Source organism: Rosa rugosa, chromosome 4, assembly GCF_958449725.1.
Source record: "Rosa rugosa chromosome 4, drRosRugo1.1, whole genome shotgun sequence".
Taxonomy (NCBI): Eukaryota; Viridiplantae; Streptophyta; class Magnoliopsida; order Rosales; family Rosaceae; genus Rosa; species Rosa rugosa.
Genome location: NC_084823.1, coordinates 6,500,348 through 6,522,806, shown reverse-complemented (window position 1 = coordinate 6,522,806; position 22,459 = coordinate 6,500,348). Strand labels below are relative to the sequence as shown.

The 22,459-nt window shown below is 37.8% G+C and overlaps 1 protein-coding gene and 1 long non-coding RNA gene across 5 annotated transcripts; one reads left to right on the top strand and one right to left on the bottom strand.

The window, feature by feature from the left end:
• Positions 1 to 1,450: 1,450 nt before the first annotated feature.
• Positions 1,451 to 10,546, bottom strand: LOC133743449 (uncharacterized). Of its 4 annotated transcripts, none has more exons than XM_062171388.1 (12): positions 10,398 to 10,546; positions 9,992 to 10,133; positions 9,697 to 9,814; positions 9,278 to 9,374; positions 7,890 to 7,996; positions 7,237 to 7,359; positions 6,967 to 7,120; positions 6,291 to 6,351; positions 5,810 to 6,189; positions 3,278 to 4,892; positions 2,504 to 2,905; positions 1,451 to 2,047 (listed from the first exon to the last, which is right to left on the bottom strand). In XM_062171388.1, exons 2-11 carry the CDS (start codon positions 10,117 to 10,119, stop codon positions 2,647 to 2,649), a joined length of 3,042 nt encoding a protein of 1,013 aa, XP_062027372.1. In that variant the 5' UTR covers positions 10,120 to 10,133; positions 10,398 to 10,546; the 3' UTR covers positions 1,451 to 2,047; positions 2,504 to 2,646. The 4 variants fall into 4 exon arrangements, with proteins under 4 accessions (XP_062027372.1, XP_062027373.1, XP_062027374.1 ...); XM_062171389.1 differs by having other exon boundaries at positions 9,992 to 10,143; positions 10,398 to 10,529; XM_062171390.1 differs by lacking the exons at positions 9,278 to 9,374; positions 9,697 to 9,814; positions 9,992 to 10,133; positions 10,398 to 10,546 and having other exon boundaries at positions 7,237 to 7,367; positions 7,890 to 7,986.
• Positions 10,547 to 17,434: 6,888 nt separating this feature from the next.
• LOC133746286 (uncharacterized) lies at positions 17,435 to 21,048 on the top strand. Its single transcript, XR_009864050.1, has 3 exons — positions 17,435 to 17,607; positions 17,698 to 17,801; positions 20,758 to 21,048. It is a non-coding gene; the product is annotated as an uncharacterized LOC133746286 (long non-coding RNA).
• The last annotated feature ends 1,411 nt before the right edge of the window (positions 21,049 to 22,459 follow it).

The window sequence follows — 22,459 nt, the reverse complement described above, 5'->3', positions numbered from 1 at the left end:
AATTTGGTCTTAGCAGTGGGATTACACAGTGGAGAGCTTTAATGTTGTAGAATATAAAGATGATAATGCTGAATCACCATATTTTTAAATCATATTGACTGATCTTTACTAGTTGATCTAATGGCATAAGTCTACTTTTTGCAAATGATCAATTGTTAACTTGTCTAACTATTAGAAAGCCAAAAGATTTATTAGATTCCAATATTGTATAGGTCATGGGTTCGATTCTCACTGACATATGTAAGGGTGGGGTGGGTTAAGGGTTTTTTTAAAAAAAAAAAAAAAAAAAAGCTAAAAGATTTATTAGAAAAAACAATTATTGTATGGTCTCGGACTACTGTGTATACGTGATTCTTCAAGCTAATATCATTAACTCACGTAAAAAGTACACATTGTTCATTGGTCCATTTAATTTAATTTTTTTTTTTGTGGGCCTTTTGTATTTACCTGCATAATGTCTTCATTTTATTAACATAGACTATCACAATATCACATGACTGCTACATAAATTATTAAAAGAGTTTACCATATGTTAATGTATGTCTACTTATACTCACCGATCGCATCATGTGATTTTTTATTTTTTTTTGGTGTAAAGGGGGTACAAAGCCCAAAGAAAACAAAACAGAACTAGTCAGCCAAAGCTGTTACAATACCAGAAATGTTCCCCTGGTCACTAGCTGACCAAGGATTATATGGTCAGTGACCGTCCGATTGAAATTGGACGGTTGACAGCTTTTATCTTTTAAAAAGTTAGAGAACTGTCAACTGTCCGATTTCAATCCGATGGTCACTGACCATATAATCCCTGGTCAGCTAGTGACCAGGTGAACGGGACCGGTTACAACACTCCTAGGTCTAGCAACACCAGCTATGTCACATCGCATCATGTGATTTGTTAAAGGGAACCATCTAGAAGGTTTTCAAAAATGAGAAACACCATTTGATCAAGTCACATGAATGGTTTTGGGGGGACCTTCTCGGCTTCTCTTCACTTTAGACGAGTATAGCGGTCGCAGGACATACCCTGTTATGAAGAAGACTAATACCGACTCACTCTCACTTGGTTTCTTCCTTCACATTTATTATCTAAGCTTGTAATTCAATCTCTTTTGGTTGAGACAGCCTACAATTCAGGTACTCTTGACTCCCGAAGAAAAGGCATCACAGATTCATAGTGCTGACATTTGACAAAGATTGTTTTAATTCGTAGAGTAATATAAACTTTTACACAAAGATGAGATACATTATCCTGCCAGAAGAAAAATGCACCAATTAACTAGAGGCACACTACACATCCATACTCCTTCAAATTCACTGCCCTCAAGCAAATCGAATCTTGAGTATTAGTTATTACAAACTACAAATCGCCAATTAAATAATTATAAGAATATTTTCTGCTTCATTGCATTTTATCAAACATACGGGCAAATTCTCTCCTGGGTGCTCATCAAAAACATAATAATCTTAAATTGCAACCAAATAAATAAACATTTGCTTCCAACTTTAGATATTAACAATTTCCCCTTTTCCCTCCACTCCCGTCAAATGTATTTAGGGAATTGTTTCTTTAATCCAGAGGGAAAAGGAATGTCACCAGAAAATTTCTTCGAAGTGAGAGAAAAAAAGACAAGCGCACTGCAGTAGATTGTTTCTCCACAAGAGTGAAATTACCAAAAGCAGTGAAAACTGTCACCTAACAAGTTGAAAGCAGTTTTGCCGCAGAATGCCTTCATTTCTTTAATTCTTTCTCCTTCTACCCAAGAATGTTTTCACATATTAATCAATCAAAATTGTGCAACAACACACGAGCATGATATCTATCTCCCCCCACCCCAAAAAGGGAAAAAAAAAAATTACGAACATAAAATGATAAAAAAAAAAAAAATGTGTGTTTTCTTTAATGGTGGATATAAGTAACCATGAGCTCAGCATCATTTATGATCAAGGTATACTTGACCAAAACGCTGTTCAGTCTCTTTTTCATTATAGTTACAAACCAGGGGTGTATCCATGATCAGACAAAGTTTTGTACCAAATCAACTACCTGCATTAATATAACAGGTGATCAAACAAGTGAAGAGATAATAACAAATAGACAAAAAGACATTCATACTTGGAAAGGGAGATTTAGGATAAATGTGATGAAAGATGAAAGGGAAAACTAGGAGAGTATGATCAGTTTTAAAAATGAAACTTTCCAGTCAGCAGTACCTCACAGATATAAAATAATGTTTCAGATACTCATCTCAACATTTTCGCACTAAATTGTAGCAAAGAAGTTTTAAAATCACTCTTTTCAAATGAGGTTGCATGCATATTCCCCCATAAGAACTTAATCTACAAATTAAATATAAAATCATAACTATGAGGTCATTTGTAGAGTTGTGTCAGGCACAATCAAGATTAAAAAGAGTTCCAGAAATTCTTAAAGTCACACTAGGGAGGGGGAACAGACAAACAAGCAAAAACAAAAACAAAAAACAACAATGACATTGTTTACCTCTGAACTAAGCTGGAGCGGACGCACATTTTACCAACCTCAAAGATGAGGAGACGAGCCAGACAATAAGCATGAAGGACATGGCAGTCACTTGTTACTTGTTAGTAACATGATGAGTCTATAAATGCCACTGAACCGCATTTCTAGGATGAAGCCCTAGTTTGTTGCAGAGATGCAGAAGCAGCTGCTGCCTCTGCTATTAATGAGACTGGTTGCCGAGCCTGTAGACAAGCACCTATCTCAAAGGGGTGCAACTCTGAGCCATCAAAAAGAAGATTAACACCAGGAAGGACGACGTCTTTGCTGTCAGATTCTTCTTGCTCAACTTTTGGAGTGCTCACTGAAGTGGATTCTTCTACTGGCCTTGTGGCAGCCTCATAAACAGGAGATAGAGCATATGATCTGAGTACCAGTGAATATTATGGAAGTTAGAGAAATTAATACACATACCTTCACAACACAGATCTGAATGATATCCATAACCAACTAGATCATTGTTTATTCCTCATCCATGATTCATAAAACTTAATGAGCAAAATACAAAAAAAGGGTGTAAACACCATTGACACCTAAGTTTTACTCCTCCACCAATGTCCAACACTTATTTCGTATTTACCAAAACATATGCAGAATTTTAGAGGTAATATCCAATATTATTGCAAGAGTTCTAATCGGAGGTATCTATGTGCCCAAACTATAAAGAATACACAAACTCAAAAACTCATCAAAATGAAAGTTACAAACAAGAGCAAAATAGAACAGCTTGAGACAGACCTTAGAATGCTTCCATCAAAGCTCAAAACTTCAGTTCGGGAACGATGTCGACTAACTAGTTTTAGTCTCTGATGATCACTCGAGGCTCCTGAAATTGGAGAAGAAGGGTCTATAAGAGGATTCCACCTTCCACTCGCATAATTCATGAGATGCCGTGAGAAGTCCTTTGGTTGCTCTTTCTGGTAAAGAAGTTTTGCGGCAGCACCTGTTGCTTGGTACTCTGTACAAACATCACGTAAACTTTTCCGTAAGCCTTGCATTGCATCATGATGCTTGGTAAATAAATCTTTTTGAAGTAATTGTGATGATACCACTCTTTCGCAAATATTATTGCACAATTTTGGATTAAATAGTGGCATCCCAAATTCCACACTTAACGGGACCCATTCATACTTCTCATCATCAGGTGCAAAGTGGTCTGAATCTCTTTCTCTGAAAAGTTTCAATACGCGAATATAGCCAACTGTCCACAATTCTATCTTGTTTGCCAAAGCAGTTAACATAGAATCCAGTTCTGAAGCTTCCTTTTCAGACAGTCCCAATTCCTTCCCCATGCATTCAATTGAACCATCAGAGTTCTTCAGCGGTAATGGAATATCCATAGTAACAATTTTTCCTGATTCATCGAGGTCATACCTACTGAGGGGCTGCACTAGTACAGCAGAGTATTTAAGAATTGAATTTAAGCAATGTAGAAGTATATTTCCCTTTACTAGATTTCCTTCAAACTTGCCTCCCAACCCTCCAACTGAAGAACCATCCCAAGACCATAAAAGGGCTTTTTCACAACCAGCTAGTGGTGCAGGAAGTAAGCGTAAGCATTGTCCCTTCATCAGAATAACCGATAGAGGTCCACAGCCCAAAGTTGAGTACAATACTATTTTCATCCAAGGAGTCATCGATGAATAAGAGGGAGGACCAAAATTAATAGGACCTGTAGGTCCAGGAAGTACTGACGACGGCGGAAGAGGAACCATAGACACAACAATATCATAGTCACGACGAAGCAACCGATCTAAAGTGGCTGGTGCAAGGGACGCCAAGCTTTCACAGCGAAGGATATCCACTCGGAATTTCTTTTTCCTCTTAAACAGTTCTCCTCCAACATCTGAACCTTCATCAGGCATCAGTTTCTCACAACTTTGAAGATTAGAATCTGATTTAGAGACTTCATTTAAGCAAGTGCTATCTTCTGATGAAGTACCAATCATTACTTCCTCACTTGTAATATTATTAACATGTTCGACCAAAACGGAACTGTCCTGGGGCATCCCTGATTTCTTAGAACCATCATCATCAATTGCGTCTTCATGCGTACTAAGGTCTCCTGATTGATCAGTCAGAGGGATGTTAGGTATGATCGCAGCCTCATCATCATTGAAATTTATCATATCCTTCATATTGCAAACTTCGTCAGCTTTCACATCAGTTGCAACTCCTCCTGATTGAAGGCATTCCAAAACACAACGGAGGCTAAATGCATGATTTGCAAATTCCTGCAGTTCTCCTTCAAATTTGGTGCCCTCTAGCGTACTAAGATCCTTGCAAAGATCTGTAATGCTAGCATGACCCAACTTTCCCGCTTCGTATAGCGTCACAGCATGAGATTTCAGACCTGAAACAATTATGGGTGATTTCAAAAGATATACAATTCAAGCCTAAGAGAACATTTAAAACATGGCAGTATCTGGTGGAAGCACAGATACTACTTTTATTTGCTGCCTGAAATGGCAAGAGTCCGCCTAGCAGTCGCTCTATCATTGGGCGTCCTAATTCTTTTTTTCTTTTTCTTTTTTTTGGGAGGAGAGGGGGAGGGTGTCATAAAAAACAACACCAAATATACAGACACGTCTATTTGTCATTTAATGAGCTTAAAAGTACAAAAAAATGCGGAAATAATGCCCTTTTGCTCAAATAACTTTTCTTCGAGAAAAGTCTTGCTTAAATAACTTCAAAGTGCATGAAAAAAGATTGGGAAAGGATGCTAACTGTATAGAAGTCGATTGAATGAAACCAAGGGTAGAGTTTCTGAAAGCCTGTCTCTACTTTTATAAGCCAGGTTTCTAGCAAAAGGAGAATACCCTAACCTTGTTTGCTTGAGAAGTCCACCCTTTTCTTACAGTTTGTTTGAATTTTGAAAGATTTATGTAAATAACTAGCACCACTATGGTGCATTTCAGGAAATTTGTGAAGCAAAAAGTAAAAGAAGGTTTTGTAAAATTAATGCCACAATGGGAAGACCAGCACATGAAAGACATTGTAAGATATGAAGTAGCTGCTGAGAGCTCATATAGATCAGGTCAAGCAGCTGCAAAGGAAAAAGAGGCAAACCAAATACCAGGTGTTTTATGTATTTGTGGTCTACTGCATCTAATAGTGCTAGTGCCTCTTCCCGACATTTAGATCAGTTTATGTGTTGAGGGAAGTTTACAGCTCTATATTTGTTCATTCAACCACAACTGCAGATACAAGCCTCCTTATCTATAGAATTAGTGCCATAAACAAATCTGGTATTCAGAAGAAGATACAAACCTGGTGAAACAGACCCCATCATAAGATAGGATGTTATGTTAGCATCAACAACAAATGCAACGCGATCCTGTGAAGAAACTGGCCCATAGTTTTCTCTCCCTGAAGCATCACCTTGTATAGTAGCATCACCATCAGCAAACATATTCCTTGAGCCCGTACTACGATGAGATGGATCTTCATCACTAAGACTGTTTCTAGGAGATCCCGGTAAACCTGCATCTTGAAGAACAGATGCTGGGTCAAATACTTTTACGGCCCATCCCAATCGACATGCAAAAGATGCAGCAGCCTGCAGCTGTGCAAGGTCAGCCTGTAATGTTGATGCCAGCTCAGCGACAGTTGCATTCTCACTTGAAACAACAAATACTGCATATAGTATCCTGAATAATAAAATATGGAGTATTGTTATCCTGGTTCCACTGCCAGTATAGAATATTGAAATGAAAAACAAGCCACATTTGTACTAAAACAAGTTCCTTACTCCTCTATAGGATCTTCATAAGATTGCTCTCTGTTGGAAACAAATCCTTCAAGCCTGGAAACTGGACCACAATATCTATTAATAATCCATGGCTACAGTCCACAACAAAATAGAAGTCTAATTCCTTAACAAATGATGGTATATTGACAAACAATTACGAAAAATGGAGAAACAGATTATTCCCGATGATCTCAGGCTTGAAGTCAAACATTAGGAAAGCCTAGATAAGGAATTTGTCCTGATATATAGCATATTGTAATAGAAAAGAGTAGATGAAATCACTGGATCCACAGTGAACAGAAAGTTCACAAGCTCTGAGCTGGGCTAATTGATCGCTAGCACTTAGGTTGGGAAAAAGAAATGTACTTAAATGCAAGAGACTAAACATTTTAAGTTTCAGAGCGTCTTTTTTTAAATAATTAAAACAGAATTTCATCCTCCCCCCCCCCCCCCAAAAAAAAAAAAAAAAAAAAAAAAAAAAGTGCTACCTGAATATATTGGATGAATACCAAAGAATGAAACCAATAAGTATTGCTCATAAAACATTCTTAGGAAGTTTGTTTAGGCCTTCAGAATCTAATTTCAGTCTAGCCTAAAACTAATTCAATCAGGCAGTGAACAGAGATAAAGTCAGAAAGTCTATTTAGCATTCTAACTGGTAATCCATACAACTCACCTTTAAAACGATCATCGGGATACACAGGAACATCAAAGTATATTAATCCTCGTTGATGAAGACCCTTAATAATATCAGGATCGAATAGGATATAAGAATTTGCTTCCTCTTTACATACTTTATCTATCGTAGCCATTTCTTCCTCTGAAAGTTTCTACAAATGAAGGGAACTATTATGAGTTTGGCCAAAAGACCATAACCAATGTCTTGTGATTCCACTGAATATTCCAAAGATTAAGGTTTAGAATAATTATTAGTCTTAGTTCTCACCTTAAATTCTTCCAGTGTAAAATTCACTAGACAAATTCCCCACCACGGTTCAATAGCAAAATCCACAGGTTGTGTAGGTAAAAGTTCCTTTGCAATTGACTTGTTCAGCTTCCACATAATTTTCTGGATAGCTCAAAATAAGATAAACAGGTAAGACAACACGAAGTCCTTCCAAATTTTCATCTCAATAAATTTTGAACCATCTCCAATATTAATTTAGTGACAGATGAAATTCATAAATGAAATTACATTATTTTAATAAATGAGGTTCAACCTCCTCAGCTAAAGTCTACGCTAGTCTCATTTTAAAAATAAAACAGGTTAGCAACTTTTAGCTGAACAAGTAAAAATGATTTGATGAAACTCAATTTTTTTTTTTCAGTTAATGACTCAAAGGCATTTACTTTTTTCTCTTGGATGTCATGAAGTAGATAAAAATTGAAGTGAAATAATGATCTTGAGACCAGGTGAAGTAGCTCTAAAACATGCCAAACGATTCTCAATTTTTTATCTGTACAAAATGTTGTTCAGGTCATGTTAGACCCGATACCTTTGACGTGTGGGTACCCATGCAATATCTGTATTCACATACCAGGCATGTATGCACTGCAATGTACCCCACAAACAGACTAGCAAATTTGATTAATTAATACCTTAGATCTGCACTTGTTCATTATATCAATAAATTCGTTTCTTCCGATCCCTGTAAGTCTCAAGGCATCTGCAGCACTAAAATTGGGGATGCTATCATACGGTTGCTCTGCAAATAATATGACATGCATGAGAAGGAGGATCAACTGTTAAAAGCCTCGATAGATAATTTATCTACAGAAAAAATAATAAAACATATTCTTAGAGCATTGCTCAACTTGGTTAAGCCCAGTCAGCTAATTCAACACCATTGACGGGCATATTCTTTGTTAAATCTTAGACCTCTTATGAGAAAAATAGAAATTACACCAATCTATTTAAATGCGGACATATGTTTTGCTACCAATGAATATTTTTCATATTATACAAATCCAGATTAGGATGCCTGACCCATTTAATCTAGTCCATAATCCCAAATCATCATGTAACATCTTTACTTCTTAAGCTTAGGGGGGCAAAACGACAAGATTATCAATTTCAAGTTTCTGCAAGCTGCAATTCCTCACTGGTCGCAAGTTTAAGTTTTTAGCTGGTACAATTGTACTACACTGAGCTTTCATGACTACTCCTAGTTTCATCCTGACTCATCTAAAAATAAACTTTGGTAGTTAACAAGGATCGGTTCAATGAAACATAATAAGACTCCTACAAAGATAAATTAGTGGCAAATTTGCATTCAACCTTCTAGTCAGATCATCCTCTTCAATGTGTGTTACCATCTGTATTTCCTATCCTTCGATTTACCTATATGAATAAGAAGACACATACTAGTGTTTACTATGCATCAACCAACTCCTTTCCTATAAGCTAGACACAGAAATAATTGAAGTCTTTATTTGATTGAAAGAGTATTCTTAATTGGATAAAGCCTATGTTATAGAGTATATAACTTTGATCATAAGGATCAATAAGATATTACTTTCTACCATACTATTGTATTGCATAGAATACAGCTAATTCTAGTCTGCCCATTTAGTCTTGGATTCTGTTGGGAGGGGAGATTGATAATATTTTTATGTATTCTTCTAATTTCTAACTGAGTACGCTAATACACAATTAAGCAGCATCTTCCACCAAATTCACATACTAATGACAAGTTTCTGTATAAATTACCAGCAGAGAAGCTGAAAAGTATTATATCCATATTAAAAATATATCTTCATACTTATTTTAAGGTTGAAACTTATGTCTTAAGTAATTTAAATTGAGACTGCATAAGCAGGATGTGGAAACTTAGAAAGCAGAATTAGGCAACAAACTGTACTCTGGATAGAGAATATATGCATTATTCTCTCTTTCTCAGAGAAACTATCTACAAATGACAGTAAAAAAAAAAATGTAAACTAATAGTAGTTCACAAAGGATGTGTTAAAAACAAGTAAATTATTACCATTTTTCATAACTTCGAAAATCATATCGCAGTAGTATCGGAAAGGTGACACCCTCATTACACGACAAACATACTCTGCAAGGTGATAGGGAAACAGCTGCAAATAACAAAACCAACATGTAAACTGCAGAAACCTATACTTGAAGTAAAAGAAAACATCATACTACATGTAGGTCAAAAAAGAGTTGTATCCCTTAGTAGAGTTTCATTTCATATGAAAATTGAAAGACAAAGTTAAGCAGTGATGTCATTCTAGTTATTAATTCAGTGTCACAATCAAAAGCACAAATTACAAAGAACTGTATTGGAACTTCTAGGGAAAAAAAAAAAATCTACATACTGTAAGTGCGGTCTCATGGTTTCTTCAGGATAATTCAACAAAATGATTTCTAATGAACTTTCCCATGTAAGGAACGTACCGCTAGATTCCTTCGCAAGTACCGCATCATGTCTTCATAATATTCACTTTCCTTGCACATTTTTCGAGCAAAGCAACTGCTCCATTGCAGTCTTTTCTTTATGCAATGCTCAATCACCCTGCACGGAGTCAACGAATCTAAGCCGGTGGCAAAAAAGCAAAGTATCTCCACAAGTCTAAACTTCTTAAATCACATTACATTCGTCCAAACTTTACAATGAAGCATGAATCCATGTACTTTCCGTAAGCATTGCTCCGAAAGTTTGCACAAAACAAATAGCATTGGCTACACTAACCTTCTGTGCCATTCTTCTTTCGAAGACAACGTCGCTTGGAGCCGTTTCGGTAGACTCTCCCAGGGGCATTCTTCCTTGATTGCTTTCAGCAGCAACTGTTCCTCGATCGTCGCCGGAGCGTGATGCATTTCCACTCAAAATCCTGATCAAAACTAAAATTCCATTACCAGTCCACAACCGCATTCAAAACAAATTCCAATCATCAATTCAACTCACTCTTAAAACCTTTCCAAAATCAACGCCTACTACAAATCACAACAAATAGAACAGATCCAAGAACAAAAAACGTTGATTTTGTAGAACAATTTGGTGTTACATTTTCGGAGCTTCGGATCGGAGAATGAGGAGGAGTAATGGAAATGATGTAGGAGTGAAGGAAGAGAGAGACGAAGAGAGTTGGAGGTACCTGGATGCAAATGATGACTACGGTGGACTCTGAGAGAAAACCTAGGGCTTCAAATTTTGAGGTTCTTCAGCAGCGAAGATCTGAGGAATTTGCAACGTCCAATTTTTCTGAAATTTAATTTCAATCTGTTTGCATTGTAGCAGGTGTGAGCTGTTTTCATTATTTGGGTTTTCCCCGATCCGAAACCGTTGACCCGGGTTTCATCTCCCTCGCTAGAATTGAAAGTTGGGTTAATCCGGGTCGGGTCGTATATTCAAAGTTTCAGAAAGAAAGGGCAAAGAAAAAGATCAAACGACGTCGTTGGTGTGTAATAGAATTATATTTTTTTTTTTGCAAAAACTAAAGTCAAACTTATATATTGTACATATAGGAAAGTTACATGAGGGAGCACTTTCAAAAAATAGAATTATAGACATTCCTACAACTAGGGAGCACTTAAGATTCTCTCTTTTGTAATAAAAAAAAAAAATTGACATAGCGCTTTGCTAGGGGAGAGAGCAGCCGCCCACGTGGTTTGCTTCTGAATCTTCCTTCATGAATATGGAGGATTTGGGTGATTCCGGTGGTGCGGTAGGGATCTGGCGTAGCAGCGAGGGTTGCTTGCCTCGTTTCTCTTCCATGCGCCGGAGTTACTATGGTGATTCTCGAGGCCATTGGAGGCTCGGATGGTGGAATCGCTTTCCACTTCTGGTGGTGGACGAGCGTCGTACGATGGAGGCGAGTCTTGGTCGCGTACGGCGGTTCTGGATTCGCGTCTGGAAGGTTGATATGAGCGACGTTGGGAGGCGTGTGACGGGCGACAGAGCGCCGGATGCTGAGTCGATTGGCCGCAGCTTTCCCAGGCTGAGGATGCTGAGCGACCGGGTGGTGCAGATTGGTTTGAAGATCCGGATTTGGGATCTGGGTCGGATCTGGGTCTGGATTTGGGCAAGGCACTTGGCCTGGATCTGGGTTTTGAGGTTGATTGTCTTTTGGTTTTCATCCTTTTGGTTCTTAGGTCACTTTGGTGGAAGATTGATCTCTGTTTGGCGTATTTTTTGCGTGGAAGATGTTTGGATGGTCACATCACCAGTTACATTGTTAGAAGATTGCCCTTTTGTGGATGGTCACACTATCAGTAACATAGGTGGAAGATTGTTCTCTTTTCGACGTAAGATGTACGAGGAATCTGCTTGGTCGGTCATACCACCGGTTACTTTGATAGAAGATTACCCTGTTATGGTTGGTCATACTATTAGTAACTTTTCACATAGCACGGTTTACACCCGATGCGTCCTCAGATGCATTTTTGCATCCGATCGTATCTTTGCTAGGTTTTATGTTCATTGCTTTATTTTCGTATTTTTCATTTATGATGTAGTTTATACATATGTCTTTTGTAATCTTTCTTATTATTAATGGAGTTGACATTTATTCTCATAAAAAAAAAGGGAGCACTTTTAAAAAATAGTGAGCACTTTTTTTTTTAAGAGTATAATTTTTTTTCAATAGAATTTATTTTAGGAGTTTGGCTAGCTGGTGATTGTTGCTCGGACATTTGGTAAAAAATAAATAATGCAATAGCGAGAGAACGCCGCCAATGGGTGGGCGTCTCTACAACTTTCTCCATCTTTGATGGCGTACAATGGCGGCATCTACCCTGGTGTCGTATACCTCGCGAGCGGTGCAAACCGTCTCTTCTTCTCTTCCGTTTTGCTCCTCGAAGGCGTGGTCTACGACTTCCCCTACAGTAGCGGTTCGTGATTTTTTTCCTCTTCTTCAGGTTTTTACGATCTAGGAATCAAGGTTGAGTTTGATCTGGGCAAGTGGCCGGCGACCTTTCCTTAGGAAAGAGGAGTTGTTGGGTCGGATCCGGATCTGGGATCCAGGGAGGTTGTTGACGAATTGGAGATCAAGCCATGAGTTTGGGTGGCGGAGGCACTCAGCGACGGCGGTGGGAACGTATGGACCAGATCTGAATTCTCTCAAACGTTTTCTCGGCTGCGGCGGACAATTGTCAGTGGTGGCGAAATCGATTGACAGATTTCAAGTGGGAGGGTTTGGCTGTTGTGTTTTTACCAAGCTGCAGAGGGGAGTGTTATTCTTCTCCTGCGAGGCGGAGTCCGTGGTGGTGCAAAAGCTGGGGGTGATTGTCCACAGCGACGGACGATGGAGCAATGGCGAGGGTCGAGACCAGATTCTGTTTTGGTGCCTAGATGAAAATCTTGTGGGCCTGGACTTATGTTCCTCCCGGTTGCATAAACTGGAATCTTGATTGGGCCTTGCTTTTGGGGGTCCTACCAATTTTGTGCGGGTCTGCTGATTTTTGGATTCGTATTTGGGATCCGGGAGACTTACTAAGAACCCGAGTTTTTGCTTCATGGTGGAATTGGTATTTTGGTTATTTAGGTAGAAGATTGCTCTCTACTCAACGAATTAATTTGCGTGGAGTAGGCAAGGTCGGTCACACTACTGCCGGTTACCTTGATAGAAGGGTACCCTCTATTCGACGTATTTTTGTGCGTGGAAGTATGGTCGACCATACTATTGGTACCGTTTTACATAGTTCGGGCTCAGTCCAGTGCTTCATCAAATGCTTAATTGCATTCCTTCGTATCCTTGCTAGGTTTTATTTCTGATGCCTTAGTGCATCTAGTATTGTTTTTATTTTCTATTTTGATGTAGTTTCTACATCTATAATTTGTAATTTTTCTTCTTATTATTTTCTTATTATTATCAATAAAATGATTGACTATTACTCTCAAAAAAAAAAAAATGCAATAGCCAATAGAAGATACATTACCGCCTGTATATTATTAAAATTATCATAAAGAATATATATTCACGTGTTTCATCTTATCAATTCAGAAAAGAGTATTTAACAATGTAAGCTAACATATAAGCTACACCATTTGTTTCACAATAACTTTAAAAAAAATTACATTAACAAGAAAAAAAAATGGTTTGTGAATTTTTTATGGTTATTGGGTTATGAGCCACGATGTTTTACAGTGTGAAATTAAAATTTGAAACAAAATATATGTGTCTTAATAGTGTTTTAGTAATTTGCTCCCCAATTGTGGATGATATTTCCAAATTTAAATCTCCACTCTCTCAAAATTGAAAAAATAAATAAATAAATAACTAATATAAATTACTAGCTTGCGGTTATGTATGGATTTATAGGTTTAGTATGTACATTGTCTTAGTCGAACCATTCCAACTATCAGTAGGGGTATTAGTATAAATTAGGGGTCGCGACCACTTACCCAATTTCAGCATGAACATTGCCCACTTACTCCACCAAGAGTTTTTTAACCCCATTTACCCAATCTAACATCTAGAGACAATTTTGCCCCCTATTATTTAACTCTATCCTCTCAGACTCTCTCTCTCTCTCACCGATTTCTTCTCTCACCGTAGACTTTCCTTCTCTCCTCGCCGGAACGCCGTCAACCTCATTCCATCCCCGCAACGCAGTGGAAAACCGTCTCCAACCATTCCCTTCCCCATGCCGGAATCAAAAGCCCAGATGCAGATCGAAAAATTCCGATCGGATCCAACCTATATCGGGCCAGATTGCGCCGAGCCAAGCAACGTCACCACAATCCCATCAACTCCAGTCCACCACCGAATCTACGCCGACACACCGATCCTAACCCCCAGCTAGCAAGAAAAGAACCATCACCGGCCAACAGACATGATCTGCTCTACGTACCATCCCACCGATCCTAATCAATTCCAGATTCGTTTTCAGGCGGAGAAAGAATCGCCGGCGCTGCAAGTCTCAGGATCTGGCATTGAAGCTTGCGAGCATGGGGGCAATGGGGCAGCGGTGCTTGGTGCTGGAGCAGAAGATCGCGGCCCAAAGCTTCAAGATCTAACATTGGGAGGATTACTTTTTTAAATTACCTCCCTAAATATAACATTCAATGAAAATAATTTTTTATTTTTCCGGAATTTCCTTATATTGACATATAGTTTTAAAATTTACCTAAAAAAAACAATAATTTCATACATGGCCCATCATTTAATACAAAAATAAATTCAAAACAATCTGATTTGGAATTTCCTTAAACTAAATTCATTGAGTATTATACTCGATCTTCCAATCCAAAACCCTTGAAATTCCTTCTTTTAGCAAAATCAAAAGGATTCCAGCAACATATCAAGATCGAGAACCTCTTATTAATTTTGATGGAGGAGAGACCTACTCATAAGAGAACAATATCATGTGATTTTGATTCATTCTTCTTCTCATGTTGCAGATAGAGATAAAGAGTAGAGTAACATATTGTTGTATCTTATGTTCAAGGGTGTTTTGGTAAAAATAAGGAGGTCTACTTAGCCTTTTAAGTATTATAAAAAGTAAATTTGAGGTGTACTAAGTATGGGAGGTCCAAATAGCAAATTTGGAGGTCCAACTAGAATCACCCTTCATACAATTCACTGGACGACAATAACACGATTATTGGAGGCAATAATATGATATTTGGGAGGCAATAATATGTTTTTTGGGGGGCAATAATATGATTACTGGGGGGCAATAATATGGTTACTGGGTATTCTCCGGTCGCCGGATTCCTGTCTCCGGTCACCGGTCACCAGATTCCGGTCACCGGAGTCCGAGGCCGACCACTAGTCACCGGAGTCCGGTCACCGGAGTCGGCGGTCGGCCGCTGGTCACCAAAGTCCGGCAAGGTGGAGGATGATTTCTCCCTCTAAGTGAGAAAGAAGGAGAGGGCAAAAAAGTCTCAAAAATAAATAAAAAGAAATAAAAAAGAATTAATTGTGTAAAGGGGAAATAATCCCTTAGAGTGTTTTGGGTAAATGAGGTTTTTAAACTCTTGGTGGAGCAAGTGGACAATTTTTAAGCTGAAATTGGGTAAATGATCATTTTCCCTATAAATTAATGTTCTAAAAATCGCAAGACGCTAGTTCGGCGGTGACAAGGACTGTGACGCTTGGGAACCTAAGCGGTTTTTAATTTAATTTATTTTATTTTTATTTGTATAACATATAATTATATAATAAAAAAATAAAAAAAATAAAATAGTCATAATAATCAAAATCAAAAATTAAGTGAGAAGTTCAGGGCAGCAAATTCTGCTTCCATTTTCTATAGTTCAGGACTAGCTAGTTTAGCTCTCAACTCCGATCTAGATCTTGTATGGCAGGGGCCTGTCCCTGTAGCTATCAGTAGCGCTGTAGCTACTCCATGTATGAACTAGTTCATTCATATATAAAATTGACGTCTTCCCCCTAAAAAATAAAAATAAAAAGTAAAAAAAAAAAACTCATTTTCTTTTAAAGATTTTATGTTAAGCAAATTGTTTTGTTCATCATATTCCCTATTTTTAGATCAATCCCAGTAACTTTAAAGATTCAACAAACCAGATCCTCATAACTAAATCGTAGTTGCTCTCTCTCTATCTCTCGATCTTGATCTCAATATGGTGGCCATGTCCAGCATGTCGTCTTCCACTACTAGAAAAACCCCCCATCACACACAGATTTGGTTCACATAGATATTCACACGGAGAAAATTCTGTATATAGAACACTGCAAACACACAAATTTTTGTGTGCAAAAGTTCTAAATCTCAGCGATATTTCCGATATATCCCCGGATATCTCATTTTTTCGACGAACCGATATATCTAAGGGGGTAAATATCTTATCTGTCACCGTTTCTGCGAAATTTCTTCGACATCGTCAAATATCCCCGATATATTAGATATTTGCGATATATCCCGATAAAGTGAAGAAATATCTGTAAAATTTGAGGTAAAAATTAAAAAAAACTCAGTAATTCTCTAAATGAAAATCTGTGTGAAGAGAGATTTCCTAAAGGCAAATTTGAGTGAGGAGAAATCCCCTCAAGGTGAATCTAGGTGAGTAGAAAATCCCCTCAAGGCGAATCTAGGTGAGGAAAAAAAATCCCCTCAAGGCGAATCTAGGTGAGGAGAATTGGATAAATACCCTCAAGGCAATTTTGGGTGAGAAGTAATTCTCTAAATGCAAATCTGTGTGAGGAGAGATTTGGTACTAGTGGACACAATGTATTAATTTCTTTAATAGAAAATGTTGATCTATTATAGCAGTAACTCATTGTAGTAGCTTTACAGCTGATTGGTGGACACAATGTGGGTATTCTGCACCAAACATGCAGAAAATTGCACTGCGTATTTTGGCACAAACGGCTTCTTCTTCTGCGTGTGAGAGAAATTGGAGTACATTTGCTATTATTCATACCAAGCAAAGGAATCGTTTGGCATATCAGAAGTTGGAAAAGCTTGTATACTGCTACTACAACATGAAGCTGCGGCTGCGAGATAAACAGGCAAAGAATAATGTGGTCAATGAAAACAACTATATAGATCTACTTCATGTTGCAAGCGAGCCGCTTGATAATGGCATTGATCCACTTCATGATTGGATTATGCCTGCACACCTCGATGATGAAGCTGGAAGACCTCTTCCACAAGTTGTAGAAACTGCAACTAATGCTTGAATCAACGTAGAGAGAGTCTTATCTGAAGAAGTTGTTAAAAACCCAGAAGATAATTCAGATAGTGATGATGCGTGGGGTGGTACAACAACTCCAGATAGTTCTGATGATGGTGGAAAGGGTGGAAGCGGAACAGGTGGTGGAGGTGAAAGATATGAATATGGACAATAATTTACCTGTGAAGGTAATTTTGATCATGCCACCTAAGATGAAGACCACGGAGTGAGAACAGCTGGTCATGGTGCTCAAGAGAAGACCCGATATGGGAGGAGGACTAGAGGTGCAACTGATGATCAAAGTAACCCATCTGATGTTGTGACGACCTAGATTTTAAATAGGATATGTTATCGAATTGTTTCTTTGTCCTTCTCTTTTGTGTGTTTTGTTTTCTGACTAGGATTTGGTTTTTATTTCAGATTTTTATCTCTTTAGTTGGTTATTTAATTTATTTTGTTTTAGACTTATCTGTTGGGGTATAGAAGCCTAGTCACAATCTAGATGGACAACACGTGCTACGAGTTCTTGTGCCTTTCTTTTTCTCAACGATAAACATCATTCCTACTTCCTCTTCCACCACTTCTTTTGCCTTGTACCTCAAAGAGTGACCTCTATTCACTCACCCAAAGGTCAAAATCTGCACTTTTGCAATAGCTACAGAGAGATTGCTGTGAAACCCACTGACCTCGAATCGAAATTCCTTGGTTACTTGCAGCTATCTCCAGTAAGTGAAATTTTCCATCTTCTAAAACTCATTCATTCTGTTTCAGCCTTTCTTTGATTTTGGGTATAATTTGTCGAACATTTGGTTTAGGTGGTTGGAATTGCTGATTATAGAGTGGGTGTTAGCATTTGATTTTGGGTTGCCGCTTGTAGCAGTGGATTGAGGTTTTGTTAGCCGCTGAACTAAGGCTTGAGGTAGGGAAAACAAAACTTTCTTATAGCTTAGTTTCTAATCTGGTGTGTACATAGTGAGTGTGATTGCTATGGAATGTTTTCTTTACGAATTGTTATGAGAGTATTGTTTTGGGTATAATTGATTTGTAAGTGGAAATCTCGTTTGATAGGGAATGCTTTCCCTTCGTGCAACTTTGATTTCTTTGTTTTGGCAGGAATTAATGATGCCTTGTTTATATGATCATTACCTCTGTTCTTTTAGTTTTATCTGAAATAGGCTTTGAGCAAAAGTTTTGACAATGATATTTGGAAGCATCTCTCTTTCTCTCCCAATTTTCTCACGTTGATTAGTCACTGATTTGAATGAAGGAGCAGTTGTGCTTTTTTTTTTAAGCTATATTCTTGGCTTTTGGACGTCCACATGGAACTACCTTTTGTGCTATAATTGCTGGAACTCTTCAAAGTTCACACGAGAACTATATTTTGATGTTGTTCTCTTCTTTTAACGCTATGCAGCTAAAGATTTATACATATAGCTGCTGCAGATCCAAGAATACCTATCAAAAACTGATTGTTAACAAATGTTTGTTTTTACTAAGGTTGTGAATCAACTCTTTTTTTTACTTCCAATCTGTTTAACCCAAATACCAATTTCCCATTAGAGCTTTGTCTATACTTTATGTTTAATCACCTTCTCTTTTAACTGAAAGTTTTGTCTGAAAAAGGGATTTGTTCTTTTCAATTATGTTTACAACAAGTAAGGGATTTTATTCAAAAGATTGTTGTTTTGGATTGAATTCGAATTTGTTTTGTTTGGCAAAAGCTGTTAAGTTTTGTACAGGAACTGTATTTTAACATGCTTGCTATTAAGTTTTGAGACTACTGTCCATTTATGAGATTACTCAGAAACAAGGTTTCATTCCTTGACTATTCTCTCATTTTATTTGAGAGTTCAATTTTAAACCTTATCTTGGCAGAACTCTATTGATTGTGAAAAGAAAAGAGATTTTAAGTTCTTATCGGAATTCCTTTGACTGTTCAGTTTGGTTTGAGAGACAAAAGGTTTCTGGAAAGAGAAGATTTGGTTTAAATCATTTTATTTGGTTAGGCCCGGGGAAAGTTAAGTAGGGATTGTGCCTCCCTAGGGTGAAAGACCCAAAACCTGATCAGGATCCGCTTGTACGGGGTGTGCTCGGTGGCCTTAATACGAGCAATGGGCTCTAACTGGAAAAGGATGGTGTTTGGCTCCAATTTTGCTGCAGCTGGTCAACAGTCTCTTTTCTGCGCGGGCGTGGCAGCACCGTTCGGGTGCGGTCGTCGGGGATGTCCCTTAACCTGACTTCTTTCAAGCGATTGTAGACGAGGAGAGCACCAACCTCGTCGTGGGGATTCTTTCTGCCTCGTGGTGAGGACTTTGCTGAAGTTTCTTCTTGTTAACACAATCGATACTCAATATTGTAGATCGAGCAGAGCGACATCACCGGGAAATGTTGAGATCTTGCTAAAGCGTGACTTTAGCTTGGCTGAGTTGCTAGGGCGTTACCCTTGCTTGGCTGGTTCTGTAACCGTTGTGGTCGCGGCACTACCGTCGGCTCCCGAGGAGACTAGGACCGAAGCACGTTGACAGAGGGTTTGGTGGCACTGAAAGTCGGCTTCTGAGAAGACTAGGACTAGGAGTGTGATCACCGCTAAGAGAAAGAGAAGGAGAGGAGTTGCTCTTAGAGAGGTTTGCTCTAGAGAGAACTTAGATCATCTTAGAGATGTTGTTGTTGTATGTGAATGTGTGTGTGTGTGTGTTAGAATGAGAGGAGAAGGTGTTTATATAGGGAAGAAAAAGAAGAGTGAAATGATGAGTGGAAGAAAAATAATGAAAGTAGATCTAAGTTCACTTGTAAAATATGGAAAAGATAGAGAAAAGATGAAATGAAAGCAAAGCATGAAGGTGCAGCAACATGGAAGTGGTGATGATCTATTAAAGAGATTGTAGAAGAAAAATATATCCAAGGAAAAAGAGAAAAGCATCTAGCTTTCTTCATGTGGGTAGGAAACATGAACATGTGAATATTGAGCTGGTTTTAGGTCAGTTTCTGCCCCTTTATTCCTTCAATTATTTCTCCAACAAGACTTCATTATATGCCTTCGACTTCTTCATATGAAATGTTCCACTATGAGTGTAGATCATCCTGACAAATTTTCAGATTTTTATTCCATGTGGTTGGGCCGAAAATGCTGCTGGACCTCTTACAGGTCCAGTTTTCCAGTTTTGCTTCTGTAGAAAATTGGGCTGATTGTTTGAAGGCCTTCCACTCAAAAAAAGCTCTTGCACTCTTCATAAGAAATGATTCTTGGGCTGTCTAGAATGGATCTGGAAAGTTTCAGTACATTTTGATTTCATTTGGTTAGTCTGCCACCCCTCCTTCCTTGTCTAGCTCGGTTTTTCCTAGACGAAGTAGGAAAATATGCTAAAGTTGACTTGTCATACTTCCATAGTAGGCTTTATTTAGCCTCTAAATATATATTTCGAGCTTGTCGACAATATATAGCTTGAGCCACTGATATTGGCTCAATTTCTCCAAGACGTGCCTTGTCAAGCCAAAATGTTCATTTTGGGTCCAAACAGATGGATTTTCAAGGATTTCGTTGGGATTTAAGACGAGTTTTACTTTTCCCAACATATTTGAATGTTTACCAGGACAGTTTTGGTTTTATGTGTACTCTTCTCTTTTGGTTCAGTTGTTTATGGAACTGCTTTAAGCTAGTTTGTGTCTTTGTTATAAAGATGAGCCTTGTTATAACTTATATCAATTGTGTCATTGTTTTCTTTCCAAAGATTTTCAACAGTAACTTTTAAGGTTTAATTCCATTTGCTTCTCACTTTCTAAGTGCATTCTAAATTAGAATCTTTGCTATACTAATCTTTTGTCGTACCTACTGAGCTTGTGAAGCTCATTCCCTATATTCTTGTTGTGGTTTTCAGGAAAGAAGTCCATGAGTGGGCGTGGTAGTGAGATACCAGAATTGTCTTGAGCAGACAATGTTTGGAGCTTTGTTTTGCTTGTGAAGTGTGTGCTGGGCCTTGCTTTTCTTGTTTAAATGATTGCTCCTGGTGCTGGATGTTCTTCATTCCAGAATTTTGTTCTTTTTGCTTTTGCAATGTACATATGTTGTAAGTGACTGAAGTGTTAACCTGGAGCATTCTTTTGTAGTGGAAAAACGTTGAAAGCAAGTTGCTCTTTTTGAGCTTATAAAATGAATTACTTTTCTCTCAGATTTTAGAAAGGCTTTGCAAGAAGTGTTCCTTTGGAACTTTGTTAAAAAGTCTTGTTCAGTGAAGGATTAGAAACATGCTTTTAAGCTAGAGTTGAAAACTTCCAGTTTCCTTTTGTTTCTGCTGTGATCACAGATTTGTTCTTACTTCGGTTCGTAAAAAAAAAAAAAAAAAGCCTTACTCTAATTTCAGTTTTTAACCTCCACTTTAGTTATGACTCAAGGTTGGGTTGTGACATATGTTTCTTCAATTGCCTTAAGTTTTGACTCTATCAGTTTAGGCACAGAGCGCAATGGGATCTCAAATGAATCTCATGAATGCAACAATCAATTTGGTTATGATGCTTATGGATATAATCAATATGGAGAAGTATATGATCAGTCATCTAGTTGGGTTCATCCTTATTATCCCCCTTATAGGGGAAACAGTCGGCAGCTCTAAAGAGATCTATAACTATCATGTTCATCACTACAATTCGCACTATATGGGTCATATGTCTTGGTCTGATTATTGCATTTTCGTAGACCAGCGAGCGACTTTTCAACCGCCTAGAGTCTCTTTTTGGATGTAGATGAAGTTGACATTCATATGTATTTATATGTAGTTCTAAATTTCTAATAAATTGACTTTTTTCAAAAACGATATTTTCGTACACTGTATCCCTGATATATCGGATATCTCCATTTTTCAAAGTACCGATAGATATGAAAATACCGATATTTAAAACCTTGTGCAAAACTATATTCACACAGTTTTCCGTGTGAAATGAAAAGTAAAGTGGGACCGCGAAAATTCACACAGTTTTCCGTGTGAAATTCACACAAATATCCGTATTAATTATGGTCACACACAGACTTCCGTGTGAATGTTTATTTATGTTTTAAAAATTATTTTATTTGTGTTAGACATTCATACAGACTTCCGTATGAATTAGAGTTGATACAAAAAAAAAATCCGTGTTAATCTTATTTCAAAATAAAATAAAAACTACTTTACTATTTAAAATTTAATAAACATATTTATACACAGCACATTAATTCCAAAAACATTTTGTTTCACACAAATATTTGTGTGAAGTCTTTTCGATAACTCTCTGGAAATTTCAATATCCCAATTCATTTCTTTCTTTCCATAAATTCTTTGTATACTACATTCTCACTAGACACTCAGATCACGACATAGCTATAAGTTACTTCGTCTCGATAGATGCAGCTGCAAAAAATCCCCAAGCCGCCGAGAAGCCCAGAGCTACAAATCTCGCTCTCTCTCTCGGAACACCATGGTACTCCATCTCTCTCTCTCTCTCTGAATTTCTCTGTCAAATTTATTTCTTCTAATCAGTAATCTAATCTCTCTCTCTTTCTCTCAGATCTATCGTCGGCAACAAAGCTGATATATGTTTTTCAGCTTT

What these genes read in the sequence shown, in the direction of transcription:
- LOC133743449 (XM_062171388.1), bottom strand. Translation starts at nt 10,119, where the DNA reads ATGCATCACGCTCCGGCGACGATCGAGGAACAGTTGCTGCTGAAAGCA. An exon ending in TGAACAAGTGCAGATCTAAG is followed by an intron (nt 7,360 to 7,889) that starts GTATTAATTAAT and finishes TGAGCTATCCAG; the next exon opens with AAAATTATGTGGAAGCTGAA. An exon ending in TATGAAGATCCTATAGAGGA is followed by an intron (nt 6,190 to 6,290) that starts GTAAGGAACTTG and finishes TTTATTATTCAG; the next exon opens with GATACTATATGCAGTATTTG.